The sequence below is a fragment of the Oxyura jamaicensis genome, chromosome 1, assembly GCF_011077185.1.
Source record: "Oxyura jamaicensis isolate SHBP4307 breed ruddy duck chromosome 1, BPBGC_Ojam_1.0, whole genome shotgun sequence".
Taxonomy (NCBI): Eukaryota; Metazoa; Chordata; class Aves; order Anseriformes; family Anatidae; genus Oxyura; species Oxyura jamaicensis.
Genome location: NC_048893.1, coordinates 8794387 through 8817814, shown reverse-complemented (window position 1 = coordinate 8817814; position 23428 = coordinate 8794387). Strand labels below are relative to the sequence as shown.

At 34.3% G+C, this 23428-nt stretch overlaps 1 protein-coding gene across 2 annotated transcripts in view; it reads right to left on the bottom strand.

Annotated features, from left to right (window-relative positions):
• Nucleotides 1–18692, bottom strand: part of SEMA3E (semaphorin 3E) — a 141675-nt gene extending 122983 nt beyond the window's left edge. The window contains exon 1 of one of the 2 annotated variants that reach the window (XM_035339722.1): nucleotides 17844–18692. In XM_035339722.1, the coding sequence (XP_035195613.1) occupies nucleotides 17844–17970 (127 nt within the window). In that variant the 5' untranslated portion in view covers nucleotides 17971–18692. The remainder of the gene's footprint in view (nucleotides 1–17843) is intronic. The other variant, XM_035339713.1, reaches the window with a different exon arrangement.
• Nucleotides 18693–23428: the final 4736 nt, after the last annotated feature.

The following is a 23428-nucleotide window of genomic DNA, read 5'->3' as shown; positions in this document are numbered from 1 at the left end:
AAAAAAAAAAAAAAAAAAAAAAAAAAAAAAAAAAAAAAAAACTTAGTCATATGATTTTATGAATCAGAAAGGAATACTCTCCCTGAAAAGGGTTAGTAACCTCAAGAGCCTAAACTTTACTTCCCAGACAGTTCAAATTCATCAACGTGTTTCTAATACTTCAACTTTAGTTAACTATGAACAGAAAGAGAGAAATAACATTTAAGACTGACACATCTTCACTGCACTGTTAATTTGGGCTTTTACTCAGTTCTCATTCATACATGAAACTTTAGGCTAAGTTTAGAAGAACTTCAAAGTGAAAAGCCTGGTTTAGGCAGTGGTATGTGAGCTAGTTCTGTCCTGATTTTGCAGTGAGGGTACAGTGAAAACACAACACAATTAAGCTTCCATAAATAAAGTTCCCTCAAAATCTGGAAATGGTCAGAAGGGACACAGCCAAATGAAGCACTAAAAAGTCAGAAAACATGTCCCAAACACATTTTCAGAGGTTACACTGAACTCAAGCCTCAGCATGCAATATATATATCAAATCTTGTTCAACTGACCTTAATAATAACAAATAATCATAATAATAACACAAATGCCACATATATGTAGGCAGGTCTTGTTCTTTCTCTCCCCCTTTCCCTATAATGTAAGTTTTCAGAACTATCTGGTCATGCTGATGAGCTGAAAGACAGGTTAATCTTGAAATTACATATAATACAATGCATTATTCATCAGATATTTACTGCTTTTATTATGATCTGAGTTTTACAACTCAGAACAAATCCCACATATTCTTATATCATCATTCATCATTGTAAAATCTTTATCCAAAGGAATGTCTGCTTTTAACACAGAGACAGATACAAAAAGGCATTCAATTAAGAAAAAAAGGCATGCCACTTATTCAGTAGTCATGAATGATCTATTGTTCTATTTGACCATGTGACTCTCACTCTAGATTTTCCTAGGACAGATGAAAGTTTTAATCTGCTGTAAAACTCACGATAACCTTAAAAATACATCAAAATTATAGTTGATTGATTTAGACATATAAATCTTACCCAGGAATTTACTGGAAATTGAGAGATTACATTTGTCATAAATCACAAGTTTAACAATTTTAACTGATTATTCAGTAGGTGTTTGTACATGTCTCAGAGTTAGCACATAACTTACTGCTACTGGAATTCTTTGGGATTTTTTCAGGGTTTAGTGGAAGTTTAAAAGATCAAATGAAAAAAAAATACAGATGATTGCTGATATAAGTTGGCAGCTTTGCAAGCCAAAAGATATACAATTCCACTATAAACAGACATTTTCTTTTCTCAGATTGAAAATCTTAAATAACTGAAAAATTTGTCATCAAATTTGTAGAAGATTCTCCTTATCTAACTAGGTTAATAGCATGAAAACTACAAGTCGTATGAAATGCACACTAGATACAATTATTGATTGCTTCTGCAGTTGACCAACAATTTGATGTCTTTGCTCTCATTGCCACTGACAAATCATAACAATTAAAGTCATGAAAGTTTGGAAAAGGATATGCAGATTATCCCACCCAACTAAAACGAACCCTACAAGTGCTTGATGTAGGAGTATGAAAGAACATAACTACTTATTTTCACTATTTCTATTATTTAGTTACATAAATAATTTTCCAAAACAATCAAGATCTATTTAGGAACAATTTAAGAATCTTTTGTATTCTCTACAGGAAAACAAAAGATTTAATAGTGTGAAAGATGATAAGGCCTTCTAATACTTATAGTCTTTTGTCCATCAAACTACTAGGGATGCTGCTGCCATACCAATTCAATGTTGGGATTCAATCATTACATTTACAACATCTGATATATTTCAATTAAAAACAAACAAATAAAAACAACAACAACAAAAACCTAAATTTTGTATATCTGCTCATCTCTTTAAAAGTGACCCTAAGTGGAAGGTGATAGTTTTCAGAAGATTAGAGTATATGAAATTAACATAAAATAACTCAATGAGAATAATTGATTTCTTTCACACTAACTTGGAATAGCAAGTCAAAGTAAAAACTCTATCTCTTGAGCTTAAAATTTAGCAGTTAGTTTCTGTATTCTCAAATTCATATCTGAATATAACAAAAAAGATGGTTCACTCAAGAAAATCAGTCAGGACAGATAATCATCTGATTGTAAAAGGTTTCTTTTCTTTCGCAGCACCCATAAATTGAACCAGAAACTCATGCAACAAAAGAATGAAACAAGAATGAAACAAGAATGAAACAAGAATGCAACATGGAATGAAACAAGTCTGTAAATAATAAATAAGGTTGTAGAAAAACAAAGTAAATGCATTGTAAAGCATACGAAGTGTATTTGTTTCTTAAACTGATGTTTGTAGAGACGTAGATATGGTACTTAATACTTCCACTCATGAGAATATTAATACTTCTGATATATTAAACAGAATGTTTTAATATTAAGACTGGGGTCTTGGATGGAACAATGAGGCCACACAAAAGAATACAATTACATTAGAAAATGTCTTGAACATCTCTTTTGTAAACTGATTATGGCATAATAGAGAAAAAGTTTAAAGAAGTTATATTTTGCATTTTAAATTATTCCTTCTTGAAAATGGCTTCTTTTGGAACATATCAAAGGAAATACTAATCAAAAAATGAAAAAATAGTTATAATTGCAACATTAAGTAATAACGACCACATTAGAATTAGAGGAAATATATATATATATATTTAAAGAGAGAGACCGAGAGAGAAAAATTAAACTTACAATATGAAACATCAGAAGAGATTCAAAAACAAAATACAAACATGCACAAAAAGTATAAAGGAGGAAAATAATTTAAAAATTGAATTAAATCCTTTTATTACTAGCTGGAAGTTAAACACATGATAGCAGTGAATTAAAGATAAACCACAAAGCAAATTTGCCGGAGTCTTAGATTTTTTTTGAGCCAAACAGAAACCATTTACAAAAAAAATCAGCCTAGTGATGCCAACAGAAAGGAACAAGCTATGACATGTGAACTGATGATGATTTAATTCATGATGAAGTTATGATGAGATGACAAGTTAATATGGATCAGCTGAATTGTGATAACTGGATGCTTGTCTCCACTCTGCCTGAGAATCAAAGTAATGTAACTTTGGTCCCAAATTATGATGATTCCATGAAATAGGAATCATGAATTTACATTTGCTGAAGGCCACAAATGTGTACTCAATTCTCCAGCTACCACATGACTCGTTAAGCCATTACAAGCTGTGTGTGTTCCTGAGTCCTGTGTTCATGATTTGCAACGCTATGATGAAGTCTGAAGAATGATTAGTCAAACAGAAAACTAGATAAACAGTCTCCAGAAGGGCGTGTGTGTAATGTGGGCTGCCTTGTAATAAGTGAGCAACAAAACATAATTTCCTTACATTTGTTCTCCACCACAATAGTTTAAGACAATACAATTTAAGACAAACTTGTTTCAAGTAATAATTTAAGACTATATCCTAGAGAACTTGAACACAGGACTTAAACACACTGATAATGTTATTATTGAAAATGGTTATTATTACTTAATGACTTTCATTAAAAAATAAAAAAAATCCAGACTTTGCCAGACTTGGGCATTCTTAAAATAGGGGATCAGACTTCCCAGAAAAATTTGTGATATTTCAAGAAATAAATGTAAGGCTATTTCGATTTACTACCCATTTTTTAACACCTCTGTGTTTTATGATTCCAAAAATATTTTGAAGCTCTGAACATTATATCCTAATACTCTTGAAAATATTTGATTTTTAGGACCTATGACTTCAAAGAAAAATACTAAAATTCAGTTTATTAGTATATAAAGGAAGTCTCAGCATTACTCAAATGATTCATATGGAATGTTAAGATTAAATACTTAACTACTCATAAAAATAAGTGTTCTTTTGGAGACCAGTGTTGAAAGACAACACATCATATTTTCCTTAAAATATTGCTAATGCTTTCAGGAATTCTGAGGCAACAAGTCTTCCTTAACATTCAATAAGCTATCTGCAAAATTGAAGTTAATTAACAATATCTAGATAAACATAACAGAAGAAAACAATATAGCAGACCAAGGAGAAAATGGGTCCATCAACACACTAGATTTTTTTGATGCATTTAAAACAAAACCAATAAAATGTATAGGTTAATTTATCTGACTTAATATCTCAAAATGCTTTAAATAAAAGGCTGGTTTACTAAGTAGTCTGGAGGTTATATATAAGTACTACTGCTTGTCAGTACAACATAAAAAAATCTATTAATAGTTTATTATTCAGAGCTGAGGTTGACACCATCTAAGACAATAAAAAGTAAACCAAAAATATTTTTGTTTTTACTTCTTAATGAGAATGTGTTCAAATACTATAGATTTTGATTTTAATCTTGCTTGTCTACATATGTTTCAGATGTTAGCCTGATAAGCTTTTGGTTATGTTTTGCTCTATTTTACAATTTATATTACAAAATCTTTTCATAAAATCTAGTTGATCCTGATGTTTTGGATTTGATTTAGAGTAGACAGAGCATTATGTCACTAGGCTAGTTATCTGTTCTTCTATAAAATTCTCAGTTTATTATTATTATTATTATTATTTTCTAGTAAGTGCTCTTCCATCTTCCACAGCCATATAGAATTTTTGTGTTCTTTTCTTCCAGATTTTCTTCAACATTATACTAATCTGGTTCTTCATTACTTAGCTTCTTGCTTTGATACTCTCTGTGTAGGAAACTGGGGATGTGTATATCTACACACTCATGTAGGAATAAGATAATTCTCAAATTTTAGAGGGGGAAAAAATTAAGAACCAAACCCCATATATTTATTACTTTAAATCCCTTTAATCCTTAATAAAGAAGGGTCAGTGCCTTTAATTCAAGTAATAAGAAAATATCTTCTGAATTGACTTTTGACTTTGCCACAGAAGTACAATTTAGAAGGACTAAAGGAGAGGGTGATGAACAGTAATAGTAAAGATAGTTCAATTTCCTTCTGATGAATAAATAAAAATAAAAATCTAATTTCCTAAGAAAAAGAGGCTTTCTTGATCACACTACCCATTGGTGACATGGTCCCTGGTCAGTTTTTTTTCCTGACTCCTGTGATCCCTCTGAGAAATTCCACATTTCTTGGGAAAATGGAGGGGAGTAAGTTCAGTTTATAAACATTAAGTTCCTCCAAGTTCCTCCAAGTTTCATGAAAATCAGCAGTCAAGAAGTGGAAACATTCCATTAGCTCCTTAACCAAAAGGGAGAACTAAGTTATTATCCAATTATTCCAATTAGTAGGTAATTGGTCAAATAGGGTATGTAAACTGACTGGTCAAAAAGTACAAGCAGAAACAATTTACTACATTTTGTCCACCTAGGGAATCAAAATAGTAGTTAATGAACATAAAGAGTTCCAGGAATGTTGGTGAAGGTTACATGAGGGGGAGATTGTTACTACCTTTAGTAACTGGTCTACCACTAGATGTGCCACAGTAAGAAAATATTAGGAATGTGAAAAGATGAGTGTGACTGTGGAAGCATTAAGTGATTTGTTAAGTGGAGACACTAGAAAAACTAATGATAAAGGGAATAAAATTGCAGACCATTTCAGTATGGTAAAGAACAGAGAAAATCAGTAACTGCTTAGGTTAGGAACTGTTCAGTCCAAAACAAGTCTTTTTCAGTCAACACTAAGGCCAGTCTCAAAGCTTTCCAATCCAATTATGCAAGCCCAGCTCTCGGGATCCACCTCCACCATTTATTGCTCTCAGATGCATTTTAAAATGTCTGTAAACAATCCTGCAGTGACTGAATAGTATCAACATTATTGTGAAAATAATGAAAGCATTATTTGAAAGCAAACTGCAGAAAGCAGTGTGAAAGCAACTGCAGAACTCCAAAATGCTGACAGAAATGTGTTATTACCCTGTGCTACTGTTATGCAGTTACAACCATAAGTATGGGACTCAGGTGAATGTGGTAATAGCTAAGCTCTGCCAATGTCTGCTAAGAGTAGACCTTACAGACTGAAGGGTCAAAGAGTTATAAAGCAAAACCACTGAGACAGAGTTTGTACAGAAATCCACAACTGTAAAAACTTACTATCACATTGCAAAGAGTTGAACGTAGAAATCAAACCACCCCAAATAGACTTGAAGCAGGACTATCAGTCCAAGAACACTAGTCACATGGTGTATGCCTAATTCAGGAAAACTTTGAGGTATATTCTCCTTATAGAATAAAAATCAACGTTGTATTAAGTTATAGATTGCCAATTAAAATATAAAACATGCTAAGACATGATAACACTCATCTATTCCCCATGGGTCTTGCAATACTCCCAGGCATTAGTATCAGATAGAAGGACCTCTGTTACCTTTCAATGATATTGAGACTGAGTGTTTCTATGCTGCTATCAAATTCACAGCACACTTCAAGAGTTGTTTCACAAGAAAATATAAACCTCAGTGATTATTATTTCCAATTCTCTATGTTATGACCTTTGTTGCTGTTGTTTTACTTTTAAGTCATGTACAAGGTTCTTCGTAAGAGCCCAGAGAACTAATTTTATAGCTCAAGAGTTTTAGTGCAGATTAAAGCAGTAAATGTGAAACCTCACACAGGCATACACAAATCCATTAACCTGATGTTATGAAATAATTTGATTCATTTTCTAACAAAGTAAGGAGTTTTTCTGTGTCAAAAAAAAAAAAAAAATCACATGTAGTACTTGTAACATCTAATTCACAATTCTATATTACAAGGATCCACGCTTATTATGGTGCTCTATAAAATCCACAAAGATGCCTTTTCTGAAAATACCACTTTCCATATAACAAAAGAGCACAGCAAATTGTAAGTCTTAAGACTTTTCATTATTATTATTATTATTATTATTATTTTTCCAAACAGCAAAATAGAAAGTGAAATTATAGACATAAATCAAAATCATCAAAGTTTCATGTTGCTTTGTAATGCCTCGGGTACGGGCAAAGTAGAACTTTTGACATGATTGGTTTCAATCAATCACACCACAGGGATGGCCACAGAGAATCTGGGACTGAGACTTTGATCTTTCAAACACCAACTTAACTTTTAGTCAATGGAGGCATTTGTACGATTAAATGTACACACATGATCAAGTATTTATAGCTTCAAAGTTGTAGAATATGGTTTATAAGGCCACTTTGTGTGTCATGGAAATAACTTAAGCAGCTTTTATATAACCACTGTTTATTACTGCTTCTTGGCCAGAAATTAGCTGAGCTCTGGCAGGCAGCTCTGAGGGGTTCATTTTGATATGAAGTGCACAAGTTTAGCTTAAGCTGCTCTGAAATCTGCTTAACCTAAATCAGCATATCATGCTTAACCTAACTCAGCATATTGTGCTTAACTGAAGCCAGGATATTGTGCACTGAAACAGATGCAGAACACCTTTGAGCCAGTACTATGGTCCAGAGATAGCTGTGTCCAGCAGCTTCAGTAGCTGCTTAAATTGCTCAACTCATTGCTCAAGTGACTACACCTTTGTCTTCACCTTTCAGGTCATTATTAGATTAAAGACACAGTACTTAGTAATAATATCTTAATTTATACTTTGTCAAGACAATTGTACTGCATGTAAACTCTGCAATAAGTCACTTTCAGTTAAAGGGTTTTATCTTTGGATGTGTAACATCCTATATCTATCATCAAACATTCATTCTGAACCCATCTCACTTACTTTTATCTGAGTGTTAAGTCAGGCCACTGGTTCAAGCTGACTATTATTCTCCTTCTGTACTCAGGGAAGTCATAAGTACATGTCCAGGACAAGTGCAACAACAAAATGAATCACCTCTTTCAGAAAATAAGGTCAGGAACAAGGAAATACCCTGTCAACTCTTTAGTCAGAAATTGTGGGAGGTTTGCTATTGTCTTTAGTAACAGTGAAATAAGCTCTCTGTTCTATTTCTGTAGTAAAAGTTTCCCATATTTAGTCATTGAATTTAGGCTCAAAGTGCTGCTTTCAAAGCTGTTGGAGAACCACTCTTGAATGTTTATTTTAACTTCTAAATGTTAAGCATTTTATCTGAAAGAATTCAAGTTTTTTAGAAATGAAGTAACACATATTATTTGAAAGTTGCCCCACAGAAACATGCAGTCACTCAATAAGGAATACTATGGCATCAATATACAACATGGAACTGTTTACAGCCTGTTCCTGAGCTGCAAGAAATGCTCAACCTGCTGAATATTTTAACACCTCCTCAATAGTGTATTTAGAAACAACTACTATCCCAGATGCTTGTGTAACCTGAAAATATGCAAAAGGATGTAGCCTTGCCTAAGATAAGCAGAGAAGAGAAAATAATGACTCAGTGCATGTAAACACGGGCATATAAAGACAAAGCATTTTTGCAGCAATAATTTAACAGGATCTCTAAGACAGCTTACATATTTCTGGGCTCCAAGACAACACATATTTTCAAGCTTTGCATCATACCATTCTCAATCAACTGAGATGAAATATTTAATACATAAAGGAATGGTTTTGTTTTCCTTTACTCTTGTCTTTTACCACACATCCACAGGAAAGCACTTTGCCTGATCATAAACAAAGAGTTGCAGGAGCTCATGGAATTAAGCAACACATGCTAACCTTTAGCTTCTGGATGAAAAATGACCTTCAGTGATGACCCCAGTGAATAGCGCTATCTAGAATAATTCCCTTGCATCAAACAACCTGCTATTTTACTATTATTAAGTTCTAGTAACACTGCTGGGAGAAACTATCTGTTAAAAAAAGAAACAAGGTACTGACCCTAAGGTATTTGGGGACTATTGTTTTCTGCAATCAGTTTAAAGCACTTTTCATTCATTTTGTACAATTTTCTTTCAGCAGTGTCAGGAAGATCAGAATAAGAAAAGACCCTGTGATGTTTATTACACATCAACAAATAAAAGATATATTTACAGCTGCATTCACCATTTTACTAGGCCCATTAAACAAGTGTGTTGTAAGGAAAAGCCTATAAAGCAAACTTAACAACAGTAAAAAGCCCATTGTTTGAATTCCCACAGAAGCTTCAGTTGCTTCACAGTATGAAGTCAGGAATCCTTTAGATAAAAATAAACACAGAATAGATACATTACGAGGAGTGACATCTTCTTTCACTGAACGTCTGCCTTCCAACTACAGGTTCTTAGGTTAAAAAAAAAAAAAAAATTGCAAATAATTTGCCAAAAAAAAGGCCATCATCATGCTGGAGGGATCCAGTCAAATATCTTTAAAATTTGTAAGTAAATATATTTGGAGGGATTTAAAGAAATAGAAACAAAAGATGGAATTTGCATGCTGAACAGAAAGAATGAGTTTCCTAAAACCTGAAAATCTTCAGTATTGATGAAGTAGAAATATTAGCAACATGTTTACACAAAGATCATAAACATTATTTTACTCTTAGCTGCTGCTGCCAGTCTAAAGAGGACTACATATTGCCTGTCATTAAATTCTTATAAATAATGAACATCTTCTGCTCAGGCCCAGGGAATACAAGAAGTGATTTTATTTCTGGTTAACAGGCTTTGTTTGATTGGATTTATTTATTTTTCCCCAAGAATGAAGTTTCTGACCTTTTTTTTCTTCTTTATTTTGGATAGTTAATATTTATAGGGATACTTACAACTACGCTTTAATTGGCCATGCAAAGCACAAAACTTCCATTTCTATCATAAAACCTTCCTTCACAGACTGTAAGGATATCCTTTGTGCCTAGGTTTGATACAAAAGCTCATTTCAAGCAAATTCAATTAAGGGTAATACGGTTTTAGAAACTAAATGTTGCATGTCTATGTCAAATTAGTCTTTGCCATTAGACTGTTCCAGGGTTTCCTTTGTGCTGACTTTTTAACCTACAAAAGCATTGAAAAATCCAATTTTGATTCATTTCCTTGATACTGGAGATGTTATTGCTAGAAGTCAACCAGTGACAGGCTACACTTGCTATGAGTTACACTTGCTATGACACCGAGTTTCTCCATGGAAGACAACAGGGCAGAGGGTATTGCTGTTTCCTAGTACATTTCATTGATTTTATACTAAACTGTGAAGTTTATAAGGTAGAGAGTGGCACTTGCACTGAGCAAGTGAAGTTTCCAGCTGAAACTCACATTTCATTCAAGGACAAGTCTTAGGTCATTTGTTAGAACTGGAAGAACCTCACTGACTGTAATAAGAGTTGAGCAGATTGATTGACAGAAGAGGTAATAAAGTGTACCACATTCTATATCGAGACAGGGTAACAAGACATGACAAAAACAACTACGAATTATCTGCTTTTACCTGAGTCTAATAAAAAGTAATTTAAAGACGAGATTCAACTTACTCCATCATTTTTTTATTTTTTTTTTTCATTATATGAGTGATCCAAGTTTTGCAGCTATTGACTACACACACAGTCTGCCAAGGCCAGGATGTTTGGCAGGCATCACTCTGTTGACATCTTTGTGGTTATGGACCTCCTGTACATACTTGCACAGAAACTGTAAATGGAACCTTTGACATACCATTGTATTCCAGAGCTCCTGAAAATTACAGGTAAAATAAGAATGAGAGCAGACTAGTAGAGAAACAAAGATGCATTACTAAGATGATATATTCACCTAGAGCAGCGTAGCTAAACAGTGTATCCAGATGCCTGATTGTAATGTGTTGAAGATTACAAATCCTCTGAAAATGTCTAGCATCAAGAAACATCATGGACAAACCGATAAAACAGATAAACCATTCCTTGTGTTTGTAATGTTGTTGAAAAAAATCTAAAAGTACTTTTACTTAGTTGATTTTTGTAAGCATGGAAATCATCACAAGGTAAGACTAGAAGCTGAATACATAATGATACAGTCCTGCTTTACACTGTTTTGAAAATAAAAGTTTTTAGACCCCTCTAAAAGTCTGCCAAAGCTATGCAGCATGGGCAAAAACGTATTGATTTATAGTTTCATCAAAACTAAAATAGGATGCTTAAAAGAGAAACACAGTTATATCCACATTAAACTGAATTGGTTAACACAGTGAACTACCTCCTCCAAAATCAGAATTTGTAGCTTTGAGGAAGATCAGAAAAAACAAGATGAAGGGAAAAATAAGTTTGCCAGTTTGTATAAGATGACAGAAAAGAGGAAACAATAGGTTAGTAACATTTGTTTTTGAAACCATGCTCTGAGAGAATCAATGTTTTTATTTGCTTTAATCTATGTGTAAACTCAGTTTCTCAACCTGAATCTTGCAGTTTAGAGTTTCCACTAATTTAAAGATGGAATTTATTCTAAAAACTACTCAAATATTGTTTCTTCAAAACTTTAATATTGTTTCTTCACAGGAGTTTGGAATTAAAACTAAACTACAGATTTTTTTTTTTTTTTTTTTTTTATAATACAATCTTTTAACTCTTATTTTCTTTTAGCATTTAGTTTCATGTACAGTCCTGAATCCTTAATGGATTATTTAAATGACAAATATTAACTATCCAACAGAAAGCATTTCAAATAGTATACTCAAGTTAAGAGGGTTTTATCTGTAAAACAAAGATTTTTATCTTTCTTACTGTAGGCTATGAATTTCTTTAAGAGATTTTTTTCTTCTAATTAATGCTGACTGCATATTATAACTTCCTCATATTTGCCTAGCTTCATGAAGAAGACCAGTACAGCAGTTTTAATAATATTTAGTATTCCCATTTCACAGTTTTAGAATATTTATTGACCCAAAGTTTCTCAGAAGACTTGAAACAGATGCTCAATGCTCACCCTTGCACAGCATACTGTAAATCATACAAACATCATTAATCCTGCATTCATTTAATTAAAATGTAATTATTATTTTATTTATTTATTTATTATTAAATAATGATGAGTACAATATATGATGAAGAGTTAAAAATAGCAGTTGGTGTTATCACTTTGAAAGCAGGGAGGCAACAGTGTGGAAGCAGCAGTATGCAGGATATTTTGGTTTTGCACCTTCAGATGGCACTTAGTCCTTTAAAGCAAAACCAGAAAGCTTACGCAGCAAACAGTCTGCTTCTTGCATCCACAGCAGTAGTGCTTATTGCTTTCGAGTTCTCCTACAGTAATACTTACAGAAGATTTTGTCAACAATCTGCAGTTATGAAAGGAACTGGGATGAATTCTCTGCAAAAATAAATAAATAAATAAATAATTCCAGTCTTGGTGAACAAGTCCATCTAGGATTACTTGGAAGCACTCTTGAACTTGCTGCCAGTCACCTCTTGTGAACTGGATAAATAATAAACCTAAAGCTTGGGTAATAAAGAATCAGTTGTCTGACCAGTGGGAGAAGGACTACAAAAGCTCTCATCTCTACCCCACCAGTGGCTCTGAGATATCTGTATATCCTTCCCAAAGACATTTCTGTACTGACATTGAGTTCTATGTGGCCTTGAGAGTTCAGGTTAAAAGAGCATGTTTGTCACATGCTTTTATCTAAACACTTGTAATATCAACCCTTATACCCAAACATATTCTGTAGACCTGGAGCCATAATACAGGCTTTAACCCTCAGAATTACACTGTTCTTTAGTTTACTATAAGAAACAAACAAACAAACAAAAAGATATCTGTTACATATATATACACACATTTTATAAATACATCTATATGTGCATGCACATAATATAACTTCTATCTACTTTATTTTGTACAGACTTTTCCAGACTATGTGTGAGCATAGATCACAAACCAAATCCTTATTTTGGTACAGTTTCAGGGTGATTTATATCTCGTATGAATCTTTATTGCATTTGAAATTTTATTGGTAGGAGAACTAATTTTTAATAATCATTCAAAACCAAACTGCTATTACAATGAAAGCTGTTAAAATAGAAAACATTTTCATGCATGAAATTGAATCAGTCATTATTTAGTTAGGATTATGTGGTTAGTCATTAATTACCCATGATTTATGTGGCCAGGTGATTACTAATTGAAAATTCTATATGTGCATTAAGTATATTTACCTACTTCAGAATTCACAAATGACTATCTAAAAATTCCATACATTTTTTATTATTGACTGTAGTCATTACTTCCTCCACAACTTTTGCTGCCATCTAACTAGACATCTGACACAGTAAGATATTATGAAGATAGTTATATGACTAGAATAATGAATAGCGAGACATTGCTACAATAACTGCAAAACCATTCTCTGAAATCAAATTTGTTTTTGCGAGTAAATTTCTGATTAAAGAAACTAAATTATAATCAGTAAAATTTGCAGAAATGTCTTAATATATTTTACGTAAAATGAATTATAATTTACAATTATCAAGAAAGTTAAGGTAGGTATGATGAAAGTCTGTCTCCTGCAAATCGCAATGAAACATTTTTTTGCAGCGTAGCAGACCTCAGCATTCCTCAAAGATGATTAGCCAGACCTAACAGACCAAAATTCTTATGTATTGTCTTACATTACACATTCTGTGTATTAAAATCTGTATATGAACAAAGAGAGTATCACTTCCACGACATTTCAGCTCTCCCTTCCTCTATCATACACTGCTATTGTTTGAAATATTTGTTTGGAGAATCAATTGATTAAATCCAGATTCTTTCTTTCTAAATTCATTCTGAACCTTCTTCCTGCTGCAGCTTTGGTCCACTACAGCATGTAGCAAGCACTGCTCACAGCAAGCAAGAGGAAGATTTTTGGACTGGAAATGCTATTTAGCCATATCTTTTCCAGGCAAGAATAGTGTCCACAGTATAGCTATACAACCTGAGATCAGGCAATGTCAGAATACCTCAAGTTATTCAAGAGAAATGTAAATGGATAAAAAAGAAAACAGATCCCTCAAGATCTGCAAATCTCTGTGCAGAACCCACTATATCAGATCCCATTGCTGCAACAACGTTGTGCAGACTGCCACAGGGGCTCTACATCTCACTTTCATACTGTTACCTTTGCTCTTTAGCATATCCACAAGCCAGAAAAAACAAAACAAAACAAAACAAAACAAACAAACAAAAACAAACAAACAAACAAACAAAAAAACCAAAAAAAAACAACAACTTAGAAATGCACTGAAAACCATGTGTAAGGCTTGAATTATACAATTACATTCTTCATGGGCTCTTCAGGCCTACACGCTTCTGAAGTAGTTCTACTGGGCTTATATAAATATATCCCTCCTACCCTTTGGAAACCTAATTCATTTCAATCTGTAATGTAAAGAGTTTCTTTTTAACATGCAGTGTGTGCTGATTTCACCTTAATTATATATATCCCATTGCAAGAACTCAAACAGTTGGATACTGGGAAAGAATTTAACCAGCAGCCAGTAAAAAATAGGGGCTGAAGCTTGGCCTCCATTAACACCTCATTAGGCAGAGTCTGTACTGTACTTAAAATGAGCTAATGATTTTTAAATGTAGTTGTCAACCTACAACTTCATAATGTAGAAACTTTATTTCTCTGTAATACTGAGTGAGCAATAACACATTTTTATCTGTACAAATCAACATGAAGCTATTGGAGTACATTATTACCCCAAGCAAGATCTTCACTGGTCATTATGAAACACCAGCCTTCAGTGTGACCATACTGCTAATACCACAAATGATATTAATTGCAGTATAAATTTTCTGGTGAACAAAAATTGCTGGTTTGAGGAAAACAACAAGTCCTGGACTTGTATATAGTTCAACTTTCTAAGAATGAAGTTAAAACCATTAAATGACTATTAGGTGACTATAGGATTAATTCAACCCCAATGTAAAAGAATGGCAAAATTGTCAGGTTTGAGTTTAATGTGAATAAAGAGCATTCTCTATGATGCTAAAAATCACCATTACAGTTTACATTAACCTGACAGGCTGAACAGTAGTTCAAGAATGCAGGACTTTGATTAACTCCCACTAAAGCTGAGTAAATGGCCATAGAGTCAAAAAAAGGTTGCACAATATATCCCTTAATTAGCAAGGGGATTGTGGTATTCCTATCCATCAGGCGACCCCTCTGAACAAGGATTAGGACCTGATCTTGTTGCAGTGGATTTGAAGGCATATGTGTACTGCAGGTGAAGATTGGTTTACTGAGGCCAAAAAGTTCTCAGTCACTGTCAGTTCGTTGCACTTTCACTGAACATCTTTTTTTTAAATAAATAAATAGACAGGAAATTTCGGAATTTATAAAAATCTAAATGTCTGCATTTGTAATTTATGGAAGACTTCTCCTGGCTTTTTTTTTTTAGTAACAAGATTTTAATGTGGACTAGTTGCAAAAACTCCCCCCTTAAAAAAAATCTCATATCCACAAACCTCTTCATACTCACCACAGAAGCTTTTAACTTATCAGTCAGCACTAGCTTAGCTTTCTGGAATCCCAATTAACTGTCAACATCCACAGTTACAAAGGGAGGCAGTGAACAGGCATGTTTGCTTTCATGTTTCAGGGTCTTTGCAGTGAAAAATATAACTGAATTTATGTCTATTCCACCCTGAAAATTTACACATATGAACTTCACTTGTCTGTATGAAAATGGCAGCTCATAGACAGGCTAGAGCAGTTTTGTAAAGAAGATGCATAACCACCACTTTGAAACTGCCCATGACTAGCTGGTACCCAAAGCAGCATCCCTCTGGAGTAAGTGCAATTAAGATGAGGGACCCTCCTGCTGTTCCTGTTTGATTAGTGACTGCAGCAATATTTACTCATAGTCTTCATGCTTGGATGCTACATTCTTTTGGTTAGGAGAATTACAAGAGCTGTTTCCAGGGTGCAGGCAGGGATGCCACGTATAACCTTTGGCTTTGGATATGTAGTCAATACTCACACACTGCAACACAGCTTGTAAAATCGGTCACATTTCATAAGTGTGAAAAATGTGGCAGGCTACTCTACAAGGTGAAATATAAGATGGTGATGTCTGTATTCATGGTAGAGAATTTGCTTGGGATAGATATTTCTGTGTCATTGGATCTGGGCAAACTGACATCAGATAGGGGAGGCTTGGCCCTCAGTGAGAAATGGATGTTTTAAATTCTCCTTGAAAATATCAGAGTTATGATGTGTTATGTCCAAATTACTGGCTTCCTGCAGAAAATGGAAGTAGTATGCAATGAAATGTACACTGATTCCAACCAGTGGAAAAACAATTACTCCTACAAGTTAGCACAGAAGCAGTTAATAGTTACAGAACCGTAGTCGGGAGCTTGCCAAAACTGGCAGCTAAGCCAGAGCCTTGGACCAACATAACAGTAGGTCTATTTGTCTCATTTACTCTGCTTTTCTCATCTCCTTGACCCCTTTACAAGTAAAGAAATATCAATAATAACAGTAGTCTTAGTAATCAACATTAATTGTCTTAATAAATCAACATTCAAATAAACATTTTCAACAAAAACGTGAGAGGATTATATAATCATAATTTATCACTCATTCCTACTATACTTTGAAACCATTGGTTAAAAAATAAGTGATTTATATATTAAAACAGATCATATCATTTATTTCATTGATAGCAATTAATTGTTTACTTACAAGAGAGCTTTTTATGACAAGTCTATATTTCTTTAAAATATGTTTCACTGCACTATAAAAGTGAAACCAATCTCTTAAAGCTCTCTAGCAAGACATTCAGACCAATTATCCTATTCAGCTTTTTTCTTTATAATTGGTAATTTAGCTTGCTATATAAAACACAATTAAACCTTGTTTAGACTAAAGCTGTCTACAGGTGGGGCTGTAGCTGATGCTAGATTTAAATCTTAGCCATACTTAAAATAGGTATTCCAATATATTTCACACTGATGTAGCTTAGTTATCACTTTCATAAGCACAGAAATGTACTTGAATAAATTGGCATGCTCTCATTCCCAACAATGTCAGCAAAAAGGCATTTTCTTTTCATCTTTGCCCAAAAGGTAATATCAAAAATATTACTGATTCACCAATAATCAATTTATCTTATGCACTTGCATTTTTTCACCTTCACTGCAATAACTGCCTGTGATGTATTTCTAAGTACATCATTTACAAATGTATATACTGCTATAGAGAACTGAAATTGCATGGTTATGCACAGGTATTTATAGATATATGCAGGATGAAAACCGAATCATAAGGAAGAGTTTAAATTACATGCAACCCAAGACAGACAGAACAAGGGGATACTTTGAAGGCACTAAGGAAGAAGGTTTTAGGCTTCAGGTAAACTGGAGAAAAAAAAAAAATGCTTATAAGTACTATACACGCATGTAAAATAACATTTTATATTGGGTAACAGTTAAAGTGCAAGCAGACTTACATTGGCAGTTAGTCATTTTAATTATAGTGTGATGACACTTGCTAGTTTAGAAAATGAATCATATGGTTGCACAGGAATTCAGTCTTTCTGCCTTAGATGTATTTGTAGATAAATAGAATTCTAAAAGTGAAACAGACATTCAATTGCTTAAGGATTACTTGATGCATAAGAGTACATTTATTCAGCAATAACTTCAGGTTATATTCTCCATGTTATTAGCAATCAGATATCCTTCTTAGAGCATGGAGGACAAGCCAGAATGACAAGAAAATCTAATACACTTTCAGGTAGAAAAATACTTAAACAGCGTAAAATCATTCATTGCAAGTGCCTCAAATCTTTCTGATTTCAGTAAACTCAATTACAGATACAATTTAATACAGCATAATTTCCAGGATTTCTGAAGAGAAATATTTTGCTCTGTTAAAGGACCACAGCTGAACCCTAGTGCAATACTTTCAATGAAGTCAATTAACTTGCATTAACATAAAGTCTTTAAAAACCTGACACACTGACCTACCTTTATGTGACAGACGTAACCTTGGCTGCCTCGTATCTGTTGCATGACATCCCGTTGGTAACTCTAGTAACAAGCCACAAAACGCCAGTATTAAAATGTCCTGGGCAGATGCCATCCTGCCCAACATCGAATTCTTGCAGTCTTCACTTAATCACTGCTGTTTTTTTTTTTTTTTTTTTTTTTTTTTTTTTTTTTTTTATGGCTCCAAGTTCCACTTCTACTTTCCCAGTGCAGTTAGATATCTCTCTTTGGTCAGTTTATGCAGTATCTTTACGGGAAATTCAATGCTCATCAAAAAAGCACACAGCTTCAGCTAGCCATTTGTCAAGCTGTGCAAATGTCATGTAAAAATATTCCCTCCCTGGAACAATTGTTTATAACGTACGAGGACATTCCAAGGCGTTACTCTGCAGTGTTGTGTCTTGAGCTCTCTTTAGCAACTCTGCCTGTGGATTCAGGAAGAAGCTGTATTTTCAGTCCCTCCTGCAAGGCAGTTCATTCAGAGAAGGAGGGAAGGAAAAAAAAAAAAAAAAAGCAAGCACCCTCCTCCTTGGTGCTCTTCAGAACTCAGCCCCTTGCTCTGACTTGCCAAACAGCCAGTTTTAATTCACCTTTCACCTTTGCTAATTAAAAACAAGAAGTGCCATTCCCTCTTGGAGTTGCAGGATCCACCCAGCGGGGAAGCCAGGCTGTCAGGCTGCTGTATTTACTGAGAAAGTTCAGGGAGGGTTGCAGCGATGTACAGAACTAGCTGCTTCTAGGAAGCATTTTAATCCACGTGCCGTGCACTGATTCCTCAATTGCTTCATGGTTTCACGCTGTAAAACGTGAGTAGAAGGGTCAAAATTCTTCCTGTCTCTCCCTTCTAAAAAGTCATTTCGGCTTTTGTTCCCAGCACAGTTTTAGAGGAGGATTAATCCTTGAATTAACTATTTAAGTCCTTTATCACTTAGATTCATTAAGCAGCAAGCAGCATGCTAGTAAGTACATCAGAACAAAAAAATATGTTGTATATCCTTTTTTTTTTTTTTTTCTTAAAAGAAATAGTAGGTTTTGTGATGAAGATGATGATGATTATTTTTCAAATGTAGTTCTGTGCAGTGGCTTCTCCACCTTAATTTTTAACCATCTGAGTCAGAAATCCTAGGTGATCTATACAAGTGAGTAAAATTACTTGTGGGACTGAATTTCTGTAGGATTGGGCAGCATTGGGGATTTTTTTTTTTTTTTTTTAAAAAAAAAGCTGTGACAACATGATAACATCAAATTTACAGATATCAGGTAGCTACCTCTTACACTGAAACTAACAAATACCAGAAAATGTAATCTCTTTTTCACATCATTTGTAATTATACATCATCACAAGTCACATCATTACAAATATACCTGTCACAAAAACTAAGTTTTTGTAAATAAAGATTATAGATTCATGTCTGGAATATGTTAATGAAGGATTACAATGTTCTCTAGCATAGAATTATTTAGCATTTTTGAGCTGTATTTTAATTATTAACAATTGCACTGCTTTAATGGGGGCATTAATATCATGTTAGGTCTTTATACTTCTCATTGCTTTATACAGAAAGAATCACAGAAAAAGAAAAATGAAAACTAATATATGAATTTGAAAATAATGCACTCAAACAAATTCCGTAGCCAACAAAAGATATTGATGTCTGGAGAGAAAGATTTATTAAGAAATTTCTGTATGCCAGCAAACTGAAAACAATCCAGTATAATAAGATAGTGAAAAGCTAATAATTTTAATGGAGGATACGTGGATGGAGAAGACAGATCTGTTCAAGAAAAATGAAAGATACGAACTACTAAGATGGGAAATAAGACAGAAGTAAATCAATGAGAGTGCCCAAGGACTCCTGGAGGCTGTATAATCAGAAGTGGGGAAGAGGTCATGTCTACCTGTTAGTTCTCCAAGAGCAGGTCATGTACACCTGGGCTATACCTGGGCTAGATTTAAATCAGTTGGAAACTGTGCCACAGTTAAACAAGAGGAGCAAGAGCTGAGCAAGGGCTAAATCACATAGCTCTTTGCTCTATTTCTTGCACACACATTGCAGGTTGTGCTAAACTGTATATTTATGTGCCGGCTGTAGAGCCAGCTGTCTGGCAGTAGCTCAGCATGTGTGCTTCAGACATTGTTTGTGGAGAAGACAATGCTTCTGCCTCCAAACACCAACCTCAGCACAAGCAAGTTTATCATCTATCTGATAGGGCTATTATCAGCACCTTTCTGTAGTGCTGTGGCATACCACAGTGCTGCATTTGACCATTAGAAGCTGCTGTAAATGAGCATGCTCTGGTGCCTGCTGAGGTCAGTGAAACCTCTCTGAAAATTGTATATATGTGTTTGGATGTAATTCTGTTAGCTGTTGTAAAAATATTCACTTTTTTTTTTTTTTTTTTTTTTTTCAAATAAATATGGAATTAGAAGAATTCTAGAAGACTCATTCTTTTTAAAATGTAGTTCTGCAAACATTAAACATTTCCAATTCTGAAGTAATCCAAATGACATTTTTTGCTTTGAATGATCCTGATATGGAAAAATTATCACCCTTTCTAACTTAATGTATGTATTTTTAAACAAGCTACAAAAATCCAAATGCAAGCTGAAGCATGAAAACTGAAACTGTATTTAGTGAGTAAACTGAAAATTAGTGTAACCCCCCCCATATCTCTCTAGAACTGCTATCCAAGCTGTGTTAGGGTGTTATTTATGCATATTCTCAGGATGCAGCTAATACAGTAGATGCTGAAGGGACCCAATTTTTTAGAGTTCAGATATCCTGAGGTGATATGACAAAGTTAGTGCATCGAGTTCAAAATTATTTTCCTAGCTTTTGCTTTAAATTCTGGTTTCATTTTCTAGTTGGGGAACTTGAGGAAAGTGGAGGATGGAGCTGCTGGAAATCATGGGCCTTATTTTGTACTTGGATAAGAGGAAGGGTGCAGCAGGTCTACTCACACATGCTGTACATACAAATAAGGGCAATTCCCTGCTGACTAGAGCTTACATGCACTCACTTGCATTTCAAACCCCACACATCCCCAGCCATTACATAACTCCTTGGCTCCTACAAACACAATGTGACTCAGGGCTAGAGCTCCAGCAGCATCAGAAATACCCAGGCAAGCTGATTTTCATATTTGTGCCCAAGGACAAAGATTTTTTTTTTTTAATATTATTTATTATTATTTTTTATTTTTTTTATCTGATCTTTGATTCTCAAGCAGGGTGGGCTGTGTGGGTGCCTCAGGTTCCTTTCTCTGCCCATGGAAGGAAGGGCAACAGAGCAAGGGTTTAGGAGCAAAAGCTGGAGCTGCTGCTGGATGTTGAAGCTTTAGCTGGCAGCAAGAGGTGCTGGCATGGAAAAGCAGTGAATGGCTGCTGACCATGAGGAAAGATGACTGCACTGGAAAAAGACCCAACAAGAAGGAAGAGAAAGGGAAAAAATCATATATTAATGTAAACAGGAAACTGTTTTATTTCCTAGGAAAAATGAATGTTCTCACCAGATGAGAACATTTGCTTCATTTTCTAAAACTGCTGTATGAGGACTGTAAGACTTATGCCAGCCTGCACCCATACACAAAAAAAAGTCGATGCAAAATGAGTAGTGGACAGGTACACACAATTTCAAGTCAGGAAAGTGTGGCCTCGGGCAAGGCAGTCAAGCTCTTTGCCTCAGTGTCTTTTCAATTAAGTAGACATATGGTCTCCCCTCAAGGGGTGTTTTGAAAGATTTGTTCCTGAAGGATTTTAAACAGTAGGTAGGAGGATGGCAACTAAGATGTTCAAATATTAGGATTCTGTCTTAGATGAGTACAAACACAGATGCCCGAGGGCTGCAGAGCCTGCATGTTGTACACTGCTGGGTCTCTGAAGAGTAAACACGGTGAGTTTACTGCCTATTTTCTGTTAATAAGGCAAACACAACAGATCATTGAATGTGTTTCAGTAGCAAAATCTCCAGTTAAGTGTATGTTGACAGATATATAAAAGCTCATGCCTAGAAACCTGCAAGTAGAACATACTTAAAAATTCAAATGCAAACCCTGTATCTGATTGCTGGAGTAGAATTTGTATAATTACTCTCTACTATAGAAGACGACATGATTTCTTAATAGAAAACAAAGAAATAGATTGTGTGTACATTTGCATTCTGTATATACAGTATGGAAGTCCAATAAAAGAAATACACATTAATTATGAATTGCTATGTAAAGTCTGTGAAACACAGTTTGATTTGCTGCAACCACTGCAGATCCAAAACAATTCTAATGAAGTCATTGAGACTATAAATCTAAACACTCTAATGCAAAATTCTTCTGACATATTGTGTGAACTGGTTTAAGTTTAACAGATAGAATGAAATGTAAATACAGGAGCATGATATAAATAACTAGATCTGCAGCTACTAGCACCAGTAACAAATTCTAAACATTATAACTATAAAGCAAAATGTTTAGAAGTTTTAAAACTAGGGTGGTCCAAGAATTTTCATAACCATAACTTAAAACCTGGTTTGAAAGCTACAAGGCTACCTCCTTTTTCTGAAGACAATACATTGAGCCATGGTAGGAAATCTCTCTTTCTCTTTTGGACTAGGCTTGCAGATCAAAAGAAGGTGTGCAATCCCAAGAGGAGCTGTGTGGCCTTCACTGAAAATTAATGATGCCTGCATCCTCACTAGTCCTGTAACAAGTGGTAGCAATACTGCACAGGTAATCATATTTTCATTTATTTAACAGACAAACCTGTATAAGACAGTAAAATAAATCCTTCTCTTACAGAACTTCATTTGCAAACCTTTTCATGTCACTGCTTATACACTGAGCATTACAGTTATTATTGACACTTCAGCTTTCAAATTCTATGACAGAGAAATACTTTGAGATGTGGGAGATGAAGGAAATATCTTTATATCAGACAATTTTTATCTCTGTTTTATCTCTGCCTTTGAGGTGGGAATTCATGTCTGCTCCAGCTTCCATTGGAAAGCCTCTGTTGTGACAAGAGTATAAGAGGAGACAGTAACACAGAACTGCTCATCTTCAGCTGGGTGCGGATACTGCAGCCTCTTAACTCCTAATCAACCCACAAAAATTCTGTGGACACATTAAGCAAGATTTCTGACAAGACACAACAAGAACATGAAAAAAATGATCTAACAGGTGAGTAATCTCTCAATAATTTCTTCTAAATACTATCTCAAAGAAGAAAGCAGAACCATTTGGATGACCCCACTGACCCTAGGGAGGATATGTTAACTGATAGAAAAAGAATGCTGCCAGATCCTGTTTGATACAAGGAAATAGTAAGAAATAATAACAAAACATAGTCATCGTGTTTAATTTTCTGATTATAAATGATTTCATCTTTTGCCTTTTTCTGCTGAAGTTGGATCCAAATATTATGTGAAAGTCAAAGTGTTTATAAGCAATGACTTCAGGATGGGGAAGTGTTTCTCTTGTTTTATACACAGTAAGTTTTCTCTTTGATCTAAGATCAAACTTATACAATATTCATTAAGCAAAAGAGTTTGACAGAACATGAACCTGCACTT